This window comes from Papilio machaon, chromosome 13 (assembly GCF_912999745.1).
Source record: "Papilio machaon chromosome 13, ilPapMach1.1, whole genome shotgun sequence".
Taxonomy (NCBI): Eukaryota; Metazoa; Arthropoda; class Insecta; order Lepidoptera; family Papilionidae; genus Papilio; species Papilio machaon.
The window spans coordinates 677,560-696,539 of NC_059998.1; the positions used below are offsets into that span (position 1 = coordinate 677,560).

The 18,980-nt window shown below is 34.8% G+C and overlaps 1 protein-coding gene across 4 annotated transcripts; it reads right to left on the reverse strand.

Moving 5' to 3' along the window:
- Positions 1–100: 100 nt before the first annotated feature.
- On the reverse strand, positions 101–18,601 carry LOC106719330 (6-phosphofructo-2-kinase/fructose-2,6-bisphosphatase). Of its 4 annotated transcripts, none has more exons than XM_014513656.2 (10): positions 18,019–18,601; positions 7,465–7,590; positions 5,566–5,726; positions 5,139–5,273; positions 4,409–4,669; positions 3,498–3,716; positions 2,657–2,891; positions 2,094–2,221; positions 1,647–1,682; positions 101–574 (listed from the first exon to the last, which is right to left on the reverse strand). In XM_014513656.2, exons 1-10 carry the CDS (start codon positions 18,191–18,193, stop codon positions 485–487), a joined length of 1,566 nt encoding a protein of 521 aa, XP_014369142.1. In that variant the 5' UTR covers positions 18,194–18,601; the 3' UTR covers positions 101–484. The 4 variants fall into 4 exon arrangements, with proteins under 4 accessions (XP_014369142.1, XP_014369141.1, XP_014369139.1 ...); XM_014513654.2 differs by having other exon boundaries at positions 496–574; positions 1,651–1,682; XM_014513655.2 differs by lacking the exons at positions 1,647–1,682; positions 18,019–18,601 and adding an exon at positions 8,619–8,810 and having other exon boundaries at positions 102–574.
- Positions 18,602–18,980: the final 379 nt, after the last annotated feature.

The window sequence follows — 18,980 nt, forward strand, 5'->3', positions numbered from 1 at the left end:
TTTTATATTGTCACATGTATTTAAGGGCTGTAACTGTGATTTTTTTAATAGAGTAATAAAAAATTCTAGTTGTTAAAACATTATTGTTTTTTACAATTTCATATAAATTATTTAGAAAAACAATTGATCTCATTTGTTTATGGATGTAGGTTTCTGAACGAAAAACAGAACGTCACTGCAACTCGGCGCTGCTTAGATACTAAAGGGGACTAAAAATGTAGATGAAATTTGATTTCATATTTTTTACACATTTTTCATTTTAAATACACGATAACATGACTTAGATGTCTAAACTCACTAACATCAGTCTCAAGTTCACCGCCATTCCGCACACGACATGTCACAGATTATGCATTGCTTTTTTAATCTTTGTTGCGATGTCATAGATTATGCACTGCTTTCTTTAATCTTTGTCAACCTCAGGACGTGTATTATTTAAACTTGAATATAATAGTTTCAATTTGTTAAATAGCTACGATGTTTGTTAATGGGATGGAGTTTTGATGCTTTGTTCTCCGTTTGTGTCGCCATTGACGAGCGGAGTTGGCGGCTTGATGCGCGGTGCTGGGATCACCTGTGTGGAAAAAATAATATAATAATGTAGAAAATGCGAGTTAAAACGTCAAAGTTATAGAAATAATAATAATAAAATGTAACATATAATTTGTAAATCAACAGTACAAACATATAGTAGTGTTTTGTATATGAATAAATACATAAAAAATTTCCCCGAACACTAAAAACATAGGGTATTTACGAAATAATCCCGCACCAAAACCCGAAAGTACATAGCCATTTATATACTACAGATTTGAAACTTTTTTAAAAACAAATATCACCGCAAGCTAAACAACATTTTCTAAAGTGTTTTTCAATAATTCTTTATATTCCAAAAATAAATGAGCTTCTTATAAAAACTATGATGTTTCAATAAAAAAAAACTTAGTCTTTTAGTTAGTACTTGTAGTATATCCATGTCTTAACGTAAATTTCTACTGCTCAAACACATCTTGCTATCTCTATTTTTTTCATAGAGAATGAAAGAGAGAGAAAATATGTTTAATAGAGGGTTAAAATGTTTTTGCACATGTTCGCCAGTGGAAACCCACGTTATAATTATTCCAAATACCCTAATATTAATTATAAACATATATCCCATGATAGCATACCATAATAGTAATAAATATTATGTATGGAAGAATCAAACCAACACCCAATAAAACTAGATTCCAAAAACCATTAAGAAATAAGAACTTAACTTTTCAGAACACCAGAGAAGAGTTCATTTGGCTACAAAAATATTTTTATGTTTTTTTTACGATAAATTTTTTTTGCTGCTGGCAACTTTATACAGTGTTAACCTCAAAAAAAAAATAGACGAGTTATTTATGGTATGAATGACATTTTATTTCTTAAAGTATAAAGAAATGACTGTTAGTATATCCAAACATGAAAAAAATATTATTAAGATTAATTTTCAATTTAACTAGAATTTGGATCTTAAATTTATTTAAGGAAATTGTATTACTATGTTTTATAAAAACAAGTACCTATAATATTTGTGTCCATATTTTTAAAGTTTTTATTTTACATTGTTTTTTTTATAATAATGTTGCCAGCAGTTGTATTCAGTAAGTACAAAGTGCGTACGTTTTGTCAGTTGCGGCATCTTCTTCTTTATCCTGTTAGGAACATCGTTTTCATTTAGTAATGATTATATTATGAAACTAATAACCTCTATAAATGGAATGGCTATAAGACGTAATATTTTGTGCCTATTTGATTTTCGACATTTTGACGCATTACATTTCGAACTAATATACGTTACGTAAATAACAGGCGCGTTTAAATCTGAACCAAACATAAATTGTAATTTCCTCGCCTATCAATTTATAGAGATCAGTGTATTTAATGTAATTATTAGGTAAAGTTAGCAAACTAAAGGTAGGTTTTACTGTAGTTTTATTGACACGGAATTAATTTATTTGTACTGTAGTATGAGTTTCTATGACGAATATAAGTGATTTGTTAAAATTTGTTGTTGATAATGTTAGGTATGTTTCGTGTATGCGTGTGCGTATACGTGTACTTACCGCGGGCTTGGGACGGTGTGTATCAACAGCGGCGACTGGCAACGCAACATGTTCCTCTCGACAGCCGTAAGCTACCGGCGTCAACTTGATCACTGTATGCAGCGGTACATGGAGATACGGCAACTCTTCTGATATACACCAAAAAATACATATAAATTAATAAATAACAATAAAAAATCAATGTTTCATATTTATATGTATAGATATTAATTACTATTAACAGTGGTAGACGCCAGTAACAACATTAGTTGCACGAATTGGCCTCGCTCAGTGAAATACCACGACCACACAGAAGACAGACTTCAAGTAGAAGTAATTCCAAGTACAGTCTGATGAGTGTGGTGCCGGAGGCCTACTTAGTTTTCTTTCCCCTTCCCACCCTTTTGTATTAAGAAAAGAGTTGATTTAACGGAGGGAATACATATGAAAGGGGAATATTCTACTCCGTAGATTGAAGGGCAACGGTCACTTCGCTATTTTGGCGAATTTAGGTGGCACGCTCTGTCACTTTATGATATAAAAAAAATCAGATAAATTTGCACATTATTATAAAGACAGTATACCGGCAGATTTATCCAGGAAGTAGGCGAGCAGACACCTCATGACAGCCTGGTGTGAGACGACGAGCACGTTGCCCTGACGCTCCAGCTCCATGATGACAGGCTCGAGGCGCGCCACCAGGTCCTCGTAGCTCTCACCGCGCGGGTAGCGGTACGCGAACTTGTTGGCGTCTCGCGCGTTGAAGTCCGATGGGTATTTCTCCTGGATCTCTGCGTATGTCATCTCTTCGCATATACCCTGATTCAAGTCAAATTTAATATTATGAATGAAGAAGTGTCTATGTATTCTTAACACGAAATTACATCGAATTTTTTTTAAATCTCCGCGAATGAAATTCTGAACGACAGCTTTTATTTTAAGAATTCATCTATATATATAAAAGAAAGTCGTGTTAGTTACACTATTTATAACTCAAGATCGGTCGAACTGATTTAGCTGAAAATTAATGGGGAGGTAGCTTAGAACTAGGACATAGGAACTTTTTTATCTTGTGTGCATTTTTTTTATTTCGCGCGGACGGAGTCGCGGGTAAAAGCTAGTTTTTAACTGAAAGAAGACGATTGTGAAATTTATGCATTAATAGTGCGATATAAACTGACTGGAAAACATTTAGATTAAAGAAATTACCAGAGAAAGATATCCAGTATTTATTTCTGAATATGTTATCAGTGCAAGTGGGGTGTTATAACCTTAGCTCTGTTGTAATCTAGTTAAAACTAATATGTGGCTAATCAGTGATAGTGCTCCGTTAAAATGTGTCTACTTCTGTGTCTTAAATTACGAACATTAGCACTTTTCCGTCAGCATATGGTCAATTTGACCATATATTAGTATTGTACTCACAGCATCAATTTCATTCAACGCCTTCCACCTCTCCTGAGGAGCTCGTACGTCGTTGACAGTTTGTATGGCGCGACGCATCCACGAGGTCCAGACCCGCAGACCAGGGATCTGCTGCTGCTCGATGTACGTCGCCAACGAGCTGGCGTACTGCCGCCCGCGTGCTGACAACTCACTGTCTCCACCGATACGACCCACCAAATTGTGCATGCTCTCTCCGTGCTGGAATATACATATTTATCTAATTAGGAGATTTAAAAATCAGGTGAAAGTTGAGAAGACAAATATAGACGTTTCACCGAACACAGTAATATTATGAGTCTTTGAGAAAATAGTTATAATAATATATAAGAATAATAGTCTTAGAGAAAAATCCATATGTTAGAGTATGGATATTAATTGAACTCACAATTAGCCAGAATAGGCTATTGGTGTTTAACAAGAGAAATAGAATATTCCAAAAGGCAAATATATTTAAAAAAAAGATCAGTATTACTCAAAGCAATTTAACAGTGGTAGACGTCAGCAACAACATCAGTTGTACGGATTGTCCTCGCTCAGTGAAATACCACGACCTCACAGAAGACAGGCGTCAAGTGGAAGTAATTCCAAGTACAGTCTGATGAGTGTGGTGCCGGAGGCCTAATTTTAGTCCTCTTTCCCTTCCCACCCCTTTTCTTATAAGGAAAGGATGGGAAGGGGATGTGAATTTTATGGAGGAGGAGATGCACAGGAAGGTTAAATTTCTCTTTTTGTGCATCTCCCTCCGTCGATTGAGAGTAGGCAACGCATCTGCAATTGCGAATGTCTATGGGCAGCGGTCGCTTCGCCATTTCGGCGAATTCATGCGGCCGCTTGCTCGTTTGCCACCTTGTAATATATAAAAAAGCTCTAAATATATAACAGTAACTCACCCTTGTCAAATATATAGTTCTAGGCACAATATGTATATTCATCAGATAATAGACAATGCGACTTTGTATATGTCCCTCATGTTTATGTACAACCACCTTCTCCCCCGTGTCATATATCTTCATAAAACTGCACTCCGCCTCCAGCGTCTCATCGAGCGGCTCATATTTTTCCTTGTAATGCTCTATCCGGAGTAAAAAGTCATTGAGCACATTGTCCATGTTCTGTATATTCGTGTAGTCCGGACTGCTTACTTTTACTTCCTGGAATATTTAACAAAAATATATTTAGTAATACTTGTGTCAACCAAACTGCACAAGCCAGCGGGTTGACTATGGCCTAGTCACTTCTAACTTGGGGAGACTCCGAGCCCCTCAATTGGTACTAATGTGAGTTTTTTTATAGAATAAACTAGTGCTTGACCACAAATACACCTGATGGTAAGTATTGATGAGGTCAAAGGATGTTACACACTAGCTTAGTAAATGTCTATTTACCCTACTTGAATAATAATAAACTAGAGCTGACAATAATATTCATACAGTAAAAATAGTTTATTTACAGTTTAAAACCTATTTTAAATAGTTTACACAACAGATAATAGAAATTTCAACTATTTAACACCTGCAAAAGGACATAAACATGTAACTGTATCTGTCTTTTTCAAAGTGATGTCAATAATCCATGTGTGACGACAGTGGAAACTCACCATAAATGTAAATTGGTACGTACCATAATATTCTGTTCAATGATCCTCGGGTCGTCACATATGGATTCCACAAAGAACAGCTTAAAGCCCATCTTATGTACTACGATGTCGCGGATCATCCGCCGTCGCTCCATCGTCGAATTGGTTGCGTCAAACACCTGACAGACAAAAAGACGCATTGATATAAAGCCAAGTGACAAAATGTAAAACGTCAAAATCGATTTCATCCGATTATTGACTTTTACTAGAGCATTTAATAGATTGCAATGGATTAAGTATGAGAAATCTACATTAAGGGCTCGCCTAAGTTAACAACAAGCATTTTTGTGCAAAATTTAGTGATTAAATCTGTGCATTCTAACTAAAGACTGCAGTTTTTACACAGATTCGACTAAATTCAGTTTTTCTCACTGTATAAATATACTTTATATTTAGATTGTTTATACTCACAGCGACCTCTCCACCTTTAACAAGCCACTCGCAGACATCGTGCAGGGCGTCCAGCGCGCACTGCTGTCGGATGGCCATCGCCTCCTTGTTGTCCGCGCGGAAGAACTCGTGACTTGTGTACGCGGTAGTCGCATGCCGCCGGTATTCACCCAAGTTGAATACTACAAATAATATATTTTATAATTTAAAACAGAACTTAGGACAGCTTCGAGTCACTCAGTGGACGTGTACGAGCTGACAATGACAAATTAAAAACGTGCGCACGCGCACGTTCGTTGTGTACGCAAATTACACATTGGCACACGAATATTACTTGAATGGATTATCATAACAATCTCTATATGGCTTTTTATGTTTATGGGATGCAAAAATCTCAACCTAGTGCTTATAAACTTGAAATTTTACTTTGTTTTTATAAACTAACTAACCCTATCACAAAGACATAATATCTTTGACCTATAAAATATCTGTTGTAATAAATCACACTACATCCAAGTGCTACAACCAATTAAGTATACCTTGTTAATACTAAACATACATAATATACGCGCAATATTATTTCTGCGTACATTTTTTATCACTAAATGTCAATAGGTTTACTTTGATAGATAAAAATTTCCATATTAATTCCTACATACATATTTTACTAAAACTTGCCACTTATCAGTGTTATAAACGATTAACGACTTTATTCAGATGAACATAAGAATGGTTTTAGAGTGTCATTGAATCTAATTATGTTTTATAGGTTATAATCCTTGTTGATCAATGCTATATTAGTTTCCTTAAATACAATAAACTGTATATATTCAATTGTAATCCCAACTGAGGGGCCAAAGTCTACCCTAAAGTTAAGGGTGACTAGGCCTGATATATCGAAATACAAATTGAAACACGGTAAGAATAAGTCCCGTAGACATAAGTATAGCACTTAACCACTGCGCCATCTAATGTTTTGAATGTGTTGAACCTTAATTTTCTTAACACAAACTAACATTTTTGCTATTAGGGGGCTTCGTAAGAATATTTGCGACAGTCGGCATATATTAAAATTTGTGCAGCGCTATCGGGCGTAAAGTACACCAAAAACCTCATACTAACTTTGAAATAATTGACAATGTAGTCAAGAAAGAGAATTATGGCGATGGACTTATACATATATGTACTTTGTTATGTATACTGGGTTTAATGAATACATGTATAGATGCATGTTTATTTGGCAATGGATAGCCGCCAGAGGAAGTTGTAATTGTGTGCCAAAATATTTATACATTCTTACAGATCAGTGGCTTGTGCAAATCCATCTTGTGTACTCATACAATAAGATTAAATTATTACATATTATTTGAATGTAATCCCGGAACCATATATTGTTGTCTATTTCATTCTTTGTTTCAGAAACAGGGACAATATGTATTAAATACAGTAATACCTTGCTAGGCGAGAGTCCAAGGGACCGCGATATTTTTCTGAGTTTTGGAAGTTCCTCTCTAAAAGAGTTGCTAGCTTATGGAGGTTGTCTGTTGGTACTGGACAAAGACTTTCACTTATAATAGATGTTTTGCTTATCCTGTTTCCATTTTTAGTTGCTATCATACTGATATGAACTTCGTGGTACTAATATGAATTTGTGAAACAGTAGTTACATCTGCACCATTGCATTATCATGTTATCACTGTTTTTCGCCAAGAAATTGAGAGAGAAGGCAATATGTTTGTTGTTTAGGCAGTAGATACTCATAGTTAGAGAAAAAGATAAGACTAAAGTTAATGCACAGTGTATACTTTAGATTAGCTGATAAGATTTCGTTAGTACAACTTTTAACATATTTTCCAAAGGTTCTGTTACTAGTAATGTGTATGTTACATTTTTCTTATGATTATAAAAAAATTAACTCACCCCTTGTATTAATGCCTATCCAGTTCAGGTACCGTGAGAGTTTCTTTGATATGTATGTCTTGCCTCGGGCGGGCAGACCCACCATCGCAATCACATGGGGAATGTTTACGTAGTTTGCACGTTCACCTGAAAAAAAAGATCTACATATAGATTTCAATAACAAACATGTATGTATGAATAAAACAAGTATGAACCTTTACATATGAAAATGCCATCAACATCAACCTGCCCTTATCCCTATGGAGGGTTGACACAGTATGTACTAATCGTCCATTCATCTATATCAGGCGTCATATCTGAATTTACCCCCTTCTTACGCATATTTCCTTTTTCACACAATCCGTCAACCAATCCGTGCTGGGTCAATGTGGTTGAATATGGCTTAGTCACCCCAAACTTAGGGTAGGCTCCTAGCCCCTCAGTGGGGACGTATAGTGAGTTGATGATGATGAATTTTGTAACCTGACAGGTTGTTTGTCAATGGTTTTTGGTTTAATTTTGGTCCCCCTTTCTTATAAGGAAAGGATGGGAAGGGGAACTGGATTTGGCGAAAGAGGGGAGGCATAGGAAGGGCAAATAATATCCTCTTTCTGTGCATCCTCTTCTCCATTGTTTAAAGGTATGCAATGCATCTGCTTTTGCAGATGTCTATGGGCAACGGTTGCCTCGCTATTTTGGCAAATTCAGGTGGCCATTTGTTTGTTTGCCATCTTTTGATATATTAAAAAAATCATATTAAATTCACATTAACTTATTACCTGTCTTAATATAAAAACTTCAAGCTATATTAGCATTAGATATAAAGTAATGAATGATGTACAATAAATTAGACAATAATCTTATCTGATAGGGCAAAAGATAATTTTGTTTTAGGACATTTTATTTTTATTTTTCAATAATATAACAAATGTACAAATTTAAAAGCATAGAATAAACTTAATTTGGTTTAAAATACGAGTTTAGTAAAGAATAACTTCATACTCTGAATTTAGCAATCAAATGAGTTTTAAATCAAATTTGCATACAATAATACACGACATTGGAAATGAAGATTATATAGAACGAATAAATTATAACTCGTCCTTGTACGTATTTAATTGGACATAAAATCGCCTTTCTCCTACGGAATATTAGAACATAGAAATCATACTGACCATCTCCGAAAAACTGCTTATTTAAATATTTCCAGCCCTCCGCTCTAGTATCTTCCGATTCCATCGTAAACTATGACTTTTATCACAACTTTTGTAAAGTTTGCACGGTTTTAATAAGTTAAATTATGGAATTTTACTTCTACTGTAATTTCCACAACTTTATCCAGCAAAGAGAAATTCGCGACTGTCATTCGTGTCACTATCATTTATCAAATCAATATTGACATTGACAGTTACAAGGCATAGACAACACATTCGGATACGCGCATTAACTATCTATTAAAAATAATAAACATTTGAGAACCCTTTCTGCCGACTCACTATAATAAATTTCTTAGTAATATTTAGAACAAACTGAAGTCCTTAACAGGCCCGGAAGTTACATACTGTTTTAAATTTTACAAAATAGTATACTATTTTATTTTTATGATACAATAAAATACAAGCTGTATCTTAATTTATTTCTGTTTTTTTCTTCTGTTCTGGGTTTACAATTTGTATAGCGGATTTCATTTTTAAATGCTGTTTGATTGTACAATGGATGTTTCTCTTAATAATTTATATCATTGATGCATATAAACAACTTTTCCAAATACATTAACTCGCAAGTTGCAATAGAATTTAAAAATATTCATGTGACGTTCAAACAGTACACCACTGTTTGTACATGTGATAGATAACCTTTATAATTTGCATGATAAGGAGAACATGATGTGACCATAATCACAGGAACACGTTTTCGTTTTATTTGCGTGAACGTTAGTTTATCAGTATGGATAGAAATTAAATAAAATCCTCAAATTTAGAATATTTACAAACAATTTACTTATAGCTATTTATAAATTGGTGACTAAGATATTAGTATGGTAGTAATTCCGCATTTCGTTTTACAAGTGTGTACCTATGCCGAAGACCTAATTTTAGTCCACATTCCCTTCCCACCCTTTTCTTATAAGGTCACTTCCTTTTTTTTAGCTTTAGAAATTTAGCATACTAGAGCAAGTAACTTTAACAATATTTATATAAAACATTGCTATCAATAACAAAAATGTATCCCGCAAAACACAGAAACATGTTGGAAAAATATGTTTCTGTGTTTTGCATTCAGCAACAGCCCGGGAACTCCGCCCAATAATGACATACGAGATGACGTACTACGCACGCCTCCCGCCTCTCATTCATCGCCTGATCATTCCAATTGATGCCCGCAAAAGGCCGAAGCTTGGCACCAGAGATTTGTTTTGTTGTATTCTACAGTTGTCTCTAATGCGTACAATAAACGTGCAATCATGTGCGTCAAACATCAAATCGTGCAAACGATCAAACTTGATTGTGGACTAATGAATAATAAGGCCATTTTGTAAGCTTGTAAGACGACACGGGCTGGGTTATACTCATGTATATGTGAATAGTATATTCGAAAAACATGTGATTAGCGAAACTATGGTACAGATTGAGTCATTACATTCGAATAAGGATGTTCTACTTAGTGATTATTGCGATCTTATATCAAGTGCATTTAGACGCAATTGCAAAGAAACGAGATATGTTTAAACTGGCACTAGTATTGCTGTAAGCTTTAGCAATAATGACGGGAATTTAATTTAATCAGTTACCGTGGGTTAAATGAATCATTGCACGATCTCTTAATGTGCCATAAATAAACAGTTAAAGAGAACTATTGGTTAATTGTTATCACATGATTCACGGGGCACGTTACAGGACTGCAGTTTGACCTACAGACTGACTTGAAGTATGACGATTATTGCAAACGATTATTACAAGGTAAAAAATGCTTACTATAGGACGTGATGAATCATTGTTGGGTTTTTATGATATACATATCACATATCTGTCACTAAATCTTTAATTCTTTCTTCTTAAAGTCCCTTAGTGATTGATAAATATCCTTAAACGAGTGCCAGTTAGACAACGATAATTTGAATGATAAGATTTAATGCACCTTTTTCATAAAGACTCCTTAAATAACTTTAAAAAAATCTCAGGTGTTTGTTTAGTGAAGTCTGTTCTGCGTGCAGTTATCTTAATTCACTTAGCACTGCTGGCAGGCAGTGACACGATGACTTCTATTTAGTGATTTATTGTCGGCGGATTGAGAAGGTCAATTTGATTTATTTACTAGCAAAATCCGACTGGCGTAGCAACAATGAGAATATGTTGAAAATGTCAAAAGTTTAAATCAACGATGCCCATAGTTTTTTTTCTCGTTCCCTTTCAAAATATTACTATTTTTTGGAGGAAAATTTTACTTTTCCTCGGATACTTTCAACTTTATTTCTCGCTAACGTACACTCCCGCCAGGTATTTCGTGGACTTGAGGATCACTGGTTTAAATAAAGAGTTTTTTAGAAACAAATTTTCGGAATAGCTAGCAAGTTCATAGCTTCCTCTATATTATATTAGAGCGGTCAATCAACTGCTACAACAAACATTGTAGTGGTCTGTATTAGATTCGCGTGGCGCTAGTGAGTGGTTACTTATCGTCACGCACATGTCAAGTGTTGCCCACTATTTATAGCTTATCGAAATAGAGCAGGCCTTGTTTATGCTTTCAAAATACGTTCCGATACCGGAGAAAGGTTTGCAACCAATTTAGATTGTTGGAGATTTGTTAATATTTTAACTGTTGAATTTTATTCTTAATTATGAATAAATGCATCTTTTATCGTTTGTACCACGGGGAGTGTTCCGAAGAACTGTTTGGAACGATTCCTGCCGCCGAGTTTCGTCATCGGACGACCCGACAGACCGCCAGGTACCATCCATACCATCTGGACGGCTGGCATTCCACAACAGTGCGGTTCTCGCGAAATTTCTTGCCGCGCACGGCCGCGTTGTGGAATGGTCTGTCCTCGGCGGTATTTCCAAACCACTACGACTTAGGGTCCTTCAAGAAGCGAGCGTATCACCATCTCAAAGGCCGGCAACGCATTTGCAATTCCTCTGGTATCGCAGATGTCCATGGGCGTCGATGAACACCTTGGTGTTCCCGCTGCTCGTTTGCCCCCTTCTCTTATAAAAAAAAAATAAATAAAATAGGTTACATAATTTAGAAGTTATGACATACATACATGTTCCACCATTAGTTTAAATTTCGAATTATAGATTAAAAAAAGTTTCCAATGCCAGATATTTATGATTCATACGATCCTTCTTTATTAACATAAAGCACGTCCATAACAGTATTTGTCATTTAAGTAATTTGATTCATTAACCTAATTAATGAATTGCATGTAACTTATTTACATACTCTCGTTGTATGAATCATTATTTTTGTATTAATTATAATTTTAATCGATATCTATAATGGCTGAATTTAAACTCAGTGGTGACACATACGTTAATATATAACCCATAATAAAATTGTCTCGAGTAATGCGCATATTATTTATGTATATCACAGGTTAATTTGCGCGTCGTAAAATCACGTGTTCAACATGCATCGGCCACTTATGAAGCGGATTACTTACATATTCTGTATCATATTTTAATATGTATTTGTACGTTTATATTGCTACCTTTGATGACCTTCACGTGATTACCTGAGTTATTTTCCAGATGTCATAAAAATAATAATATTATGTTGACAATAAGTGTCGTTTATGAGAACATTACTTTTAAGATGGTTATTTTTCTTTGATTGTCTTTGTTCGTGCTAGACAAAATGTGATCTTTCAATCGTAACTTTAGTAATACAAAGGCAAAAGCAATACAATTTTCTGCCAATTCATTAGAGAATTTCAAAAGTTGAGGTACTATTAGGAAATTTGATGACTAATCTAATCTCATCTATTAGTTGTAATTTATTGTTTTTCATAAATATCAAGTGGTTTGAACTAGTTACAGCTCTGACTCAGTATTTGTGAATTAAATACCTACGACAGTTTTTTTTTTAATTGAATGTGTGAAAGAATGCCTTATCTTTATGACCTTGAGACATAGTTCATTCTTATTTACGTGTTTTTTGACGTGAATTGAGAATAATTTTTTTGGAGTTTTTATATTATCCACTAAAATTTATCGACAGTACATTCTATAACGTAGGCATATAACTAACTGCTACGAAGTAACTATACTCGATTTTTTTTATGTACTTCCCCGGCTTCCGCTGGATAGCTCTATTACTGTTAGATTTTTTCCTCACCTAATGTACACAATATCAAGGGCACGTGTACCGAACATGTTACATATCCCCGACACATTCGCAAGGTTTCGCAGCCAGACGATTTCATCGGTTACAACCGGTTTCTTAGACGCCGCGTACACAGTATCACTTTAACTCTATAAAGGCCATGTCCGAAGTTAAAAAACGTTATTGTATAAAACAATGACAAGGATTAACTAATAACGCTTTATCAATGTTTGTTTTTTTATCAGAAATATCATGGAATTTATGAGTTTTAGCGTAGTATGCAGTTTGTCTATGGGCTTAGATCGGAACCAAGTGTAAAAACATGTTTGAATTGTTTTTAAAATGGTCCAGAGTACTTACAACGAAATAAAATTCTGTCTTCAGAATCTTTTTTTTTGATTAGGTGGCAAACAAGTATGCGGCCGCTTAAATGCATCGAAATAGTGAAGTGACCGCTGCCCATAGACATCTGCAATTGCAAATGCGTTGCCTACCTTTAATCGAATAAGTTCCCTTCCTATGCGTCCATTCCTCCGTCCTAAATTACAGAAAGGATTGGAAGAGGAAGTACACTAAAATTAGGTCATCGGCACGCACAATGTCTTATTAAGCCTTATCAGTGGACTTTCTCAAAATGACGTTCTTCATTGACATATAATTATTTTGAGAAAGTTACAATATTTTTTTTATCTTTTTATGGCGTTGACAACTTCAATGTTATAAATTAAGAAGATAAAATTCAGTAATGCGTTCGCGTGATGTCATTCAAGCATATCTGTATTGTTTTATTCCTGGTAGAGTTATTTATTTGATACTTTAAGCGACATATTAGATAAACTCCTACGTATCTCGTATTTCAAACAATACCGCTAGTGTTAGTGCTACTGAATCGACGGCCAGTGTTACCAGATAGCGCAAAGGTTACAAAAGGATAAATTAGTGTTACAAGACCTTGAAACATGATGCATGTTTCTCTTTTAAAAAGGCTACACAATTTTTATTTTAACTAGCGTAACATTATCTGTCGCGCTTGGGTCATCACAAAAATATTAGATCCGACTTTTGAAAGCTAAACATCGCGGGTCATCTTGCGGAGGTTTCTTCTTTTTAGAAGTACCTCTTTGACTAGTGAAGGTTTATCTGTAAACTTTATGCAGCTAACAAACTGTCTTAAAAGTCATACGAGGTTCAGGTATCTTGTTCATCGGGTTCAATACCGGAAACCATCGACAATAAAGAGTTGTTAGTCATGGAATGATACTTTAAATTATGTATTGTAGTATTATACTAAAGCTCAAGACGTGATGCGGGAACCCAATCATTCACCCTAATGAAGGACCACCTACAGGTTTTGCCCATCGATGCCAACACCGGAGTAACTTTACGTGAATGTAGTCGTTTTTAATTAATTTATCACTAATATTATATACTGTTAAACTTGTAGCAAATGTATGTAAAACATCAATAATGACATGACAGATGTCCAGTAAAGCGCATCGGCGTGCGGTTATCTCCGCGTCGCTCTGCCGGCTCCGACGACGCGTCGCACGCGCTTCGCTCGTGGCTCACAGGGTTGTCTACGCTGCGACCTGTACGTTCTTTCCATTCTATATCCTATTGATATCGACCCATTGCCAATTAAGTGTTGAATTCTTAAGGGTCATTTAGACATAAGTGTGAATCGTACGAACAACGAGCGAGACAAACGTATGGGAATATATCAGAGCGCTATACAGCTACTGACGTCATTACATTTCGAACTGTACGTACGTTTCCGTCTTAAGTCTAAATGAACCTTCAGAGTAATGCTTGCAATATGGCAGAACTAGGACCAGACGGTACTCATATTTGTTTCAACACTTACTGTCAAAACTTACATAATGATTTTTGGTTCTACTGGTAATCGTTACTCAATTCATGCGTATGCAATTTAAAAGCTTTGTTCACTTCATTGCACTTTAAGTGACTTATCTAATAACGAACAATCAAATAATTGTGGATTGAAACCATTTCCTTATTTAAAATTTTAATTATACTATTTAGTTTGAATTGTTTTAACCAAATTAGCTGTATTGAAAAGTTTATATCAACTGTGTAAAGACTGGAATAGATTTTACTACAGACTCCATCAGTTATCTTTTAGGAAAATGATCGTAATGTTCGCGAACCAGATGAAGTGAAACGCATACATGATTGAATGCCATTCCATAGTATACAAGTGGCCGATATACCGGTTTCCGACTTGTTCGCAATCAGTCGTTAAGTTACCATAAGACCTCATTATCATGATTGCTGCACGACGTAGGTCAGTTATAAATGAAAGAAATCTAAATCAAAAGTTCTGGCTTAATGTTGGAATTAAGGTATAAGACATTAACTATGTTTTAGACTTCCAATTCATCGTCAAAATAAGTAAGAGTAAAAGAATAAGTTGTGTGTTTATTTATTTGTTTTATATTCTTTGTGTGGCAATTAATGTTTTTTTTCTAATTTTTATATTTCGTTAAAATTTACATGAATTGTTACTTACTAAGTAGACGCTTAGAACAAATAATAATAACGTGGCAACCCTAGCATTATTTTTATCAGCATAACAACCAGCCAGCTGCGATGCGAATAAATTAAAAAGTGTGTATAAAAATATCCGTTCCTTTTCGCACAATCGATCCAACCCGAACAGACCACAGACTAGAGGAATGTAGAGCGTCGCCCGCAAGCCGGGTCAATGTTGGGCAAACCGTTTCAACACGTGTTTTATATTCTGTAATTGTTCACATAGATTTTTAATACTTGGCTTTTTTAGATTAGTTTTTTTTTTATTAATTAATCATGGTTTATCCGTTTAATAACAAGGTGAAAAGTACTGAACGGATTTTTATTCTTCTTGATTTGTGTAATGCGTATAAAATTTTTTTAATGTGTAATCGGTATCAAATGTGAATACGATCATGGTACGAGTGTTAGGTTGAAGGGGGTATTGTACAGAAACACGTATAGTTAAATTAATGATTAATGTGAATTGAGAAGACTATTAGAGATAGGAGAACACGTGCTAGCGTGACGTAGTAAAACTTACATAAAACGTTACTATACAAACTCTAATCAGTTTGTAAATAAAGATAAGAAATGTTATTTACAATATTATAATTTAAAGATACAAATATTAAGATTCCTAATCAATAAACAATTCTTACAATATGTTATCAAAACAAAGTAGTACGTAAATGTTTGAATTATAATGCTCAGTAATACATATGAATAAAATCTAGTTTTAAGATAAACCAACAGGTATACTTGAACAAAGCTTCGTTACGAAGGAGGTTAGGCAGACTTTTTGTGTCTGCAGACCTATTATTGGTCTCCTAATCGAATAGTCATGAAGGCCCCAATCTTATGAATTGTAAAAATAAGATTAAAAGATGTTAAAGTATTGTCAACTATGACGATATTATCTTACGTCTAGGCTTTAGTCTGCGGTATAGTGACTACTTCCACCTTGCGCCTAGCCCAGAGACTCTAGTTAAATACAATTTCGTATAACAAATGTAACTGCGCCAAAAACTAAACCAATTATCGTAGCTTTAAATGTGCTTTAGGTTCAGTAGGCTATGTGGATTAGTCCTTATTCAATAAACATAGTCTCGCCGAATTTATCAACATGGATTATCGATGTTAAGATAAAAAGTAGTGCATTGATAATACTGTGGCAGGGAGTGGCAGTTGCCCTCCCCCTATAAAATTAAAAAATATAAAATAGATACTTTTTAGAATCCATTTTAATGTAGCTGCCCCCCTGCCCCCCGAACTAGCCTAGATCATCGGCTACACTCATACTGTGTGGTAATTGTTTTTTTTTCTTACCCTCAATTTGATTCCTATCACTCATTTTGAAAATTAATTAATGAGTTTATGTCGTTGTTTCCATCAGTGGAAATTCACAGCTACAAGTAAAAGTTACGTACTTGTACAGTCTAAGACCTTACGTCATAGGGTCATTTCTATAGTAAGTTCTTCACGAGACATTGTACAGTCTAAACTGAAATTCAATTCTTAGCAATATATGGAACAAAAAAATTACAAAAAAACATTAATTTCAGTTCGAGTGACGCCAAGTCAAGGTCATAGTGACAACGAAAGCGGGCATTCGTTTAAACTAATTGAATACTAAGTTTTATTTCTTTATTCCTTTATTCTTTCATTTAGTAAATTGTATCTACGACAAAGCTAATTATACAGTTCTTTAGTATCAGCCAGCAACGGCGCAGTATATTTGAAACATAAACTTTGTAAACAAATAAACGACATTGATTCAAAGACGTTAATAAATGCGTAAATTATATTATATATTCACATCGAATTGATGAGAAATATATTTGATTTCGGAAATATGACTTTCATACGTATATCGTTGGTTTACAAACTTCACGGCTAGAGTTATCATCAGAATCAGAGATAGTAATTAAAATTGTTACATTAAAAAAATATAACAAGTATAAAAAAAAATTACCTTAATAACTTACGTGCAACATCATGTAGACTTGCTTTTTAATTTAATAATTATAATTGAAACTATTTACTTAACTCTTTTCTTCGTACATATTTACTTTCACACGTTCAGAAGATTGTTGTTTAACTAACAACCCTTTTATCCTGGCCACACATTTGGAGGAATAAACAAAAATAAATAAAGACCAAAATAAACAAAATAGTTCTCAGTTCAAATTAAATGTAATACGATAGTAACATAGACAATATATATTGTCGATTGTCGTTGTATAAATGTTTCTGGGTTTGATTCAGATTTTTTTTTTAGTAATTTCGAATGCAATTAAGCTGCGTGCTAATGAGTTTATTTTTTACTATATCTTTCACTTATAAACAGATAAATATTACGTTACACTTTATATATGCTTTTATATGCTTGAAGTACTTAAAAGTGTTTAAAGAACACAGAATCTATTTCCTAAAAGTAAAATCGTCAAAAATATTATAATCTATGCTTGACCACAAACCAAAGGTTGGTAAATAGTCAAGTTTTTAATTATGTTGCAGAAAAAATCTTATTGGAGTGATAACAGCTACTATTTCTTGAGTCATCAAATGTCATTGCACACGTGTGAGGGGAAATAATAATGTGCAACAATAACGCGCGGCGGGATGGGATAGGGATAGGAAGCGTTCGGTCTGTGCCGGGTGCCGGCGCGACGGCGTATTTTTAGTAGACACTGAAATATTTATTTAATTTACCTCTTATAGGGAACGGCTTCGTCATGATAGTCTCCGTGGTGGGCGGCAGGAGACGCTTGGTCTCCGCCGACATTACACTTGTGCACAGATTCAACTCATATTTTTTACTGTCACTGTGATTGTTGACGCCGCCGCGAAGCCGCAGCGACGGACCGTTCGTGCTCGCGACATCCATCTGCGTGCGCTACCGGAGCATGACTGACGCAAAAAGCGGTGGAAAGCGAACGCGCAAGCTACTAGCGCCAGCGGTAGCGACCAGTGATGTCAGCAAGCGAGCTCAAGTCGCCGCTGTCGACACAATTGCTATCAGCTGATTTTGTGGAAATTTATGGAATTGACAGCTGAGAAAGACAGCTATTTTATCCTCGAAGTACAATACAATATTTCTGTCTCTATCTTACAACCACACTTCAATTCAGTTCGCGGGATACACAGCACCAAAGAGTATACAAGCACAGTACAGTCACCGAACTAATGTGAAACTAATAAACATTAGTGATAGTGTGCTTATGTATAGTGCACACATATTCGAGAACACCCGTTAAACGTCCAGTCCATCGGACGTTGCTAACGATACTGTTGTCTGATTTCGGGCATCTTGCCATTATATCTGAGATAATTTACGTCATACTTTTCAACGTCATTCTTTTAGTCTTTCGGTATAAGGTGTACTATCACACGTCTTTACTTTTTACTTCTCTGTAATGTACTAAACTTATTCTTATACTAGCTTTTGCTCGTGACACCGGTATGCGGAATAAAAAAAACTATAAGTAGCCTATGTGTTCTTCATTTGTCTCAAATTTCATCAAGATTAGTTGAGCTGTTCCGGAGATACCTTCAAACAAACATCCATCCATCCACTTAAACATTCGCATCTATAATATTAATAAGATAAGATTTATTTTGACATCACTTCACGTGTTAAAGGTGTTGTTATTTCGTTTGGTCAAATAATTAAC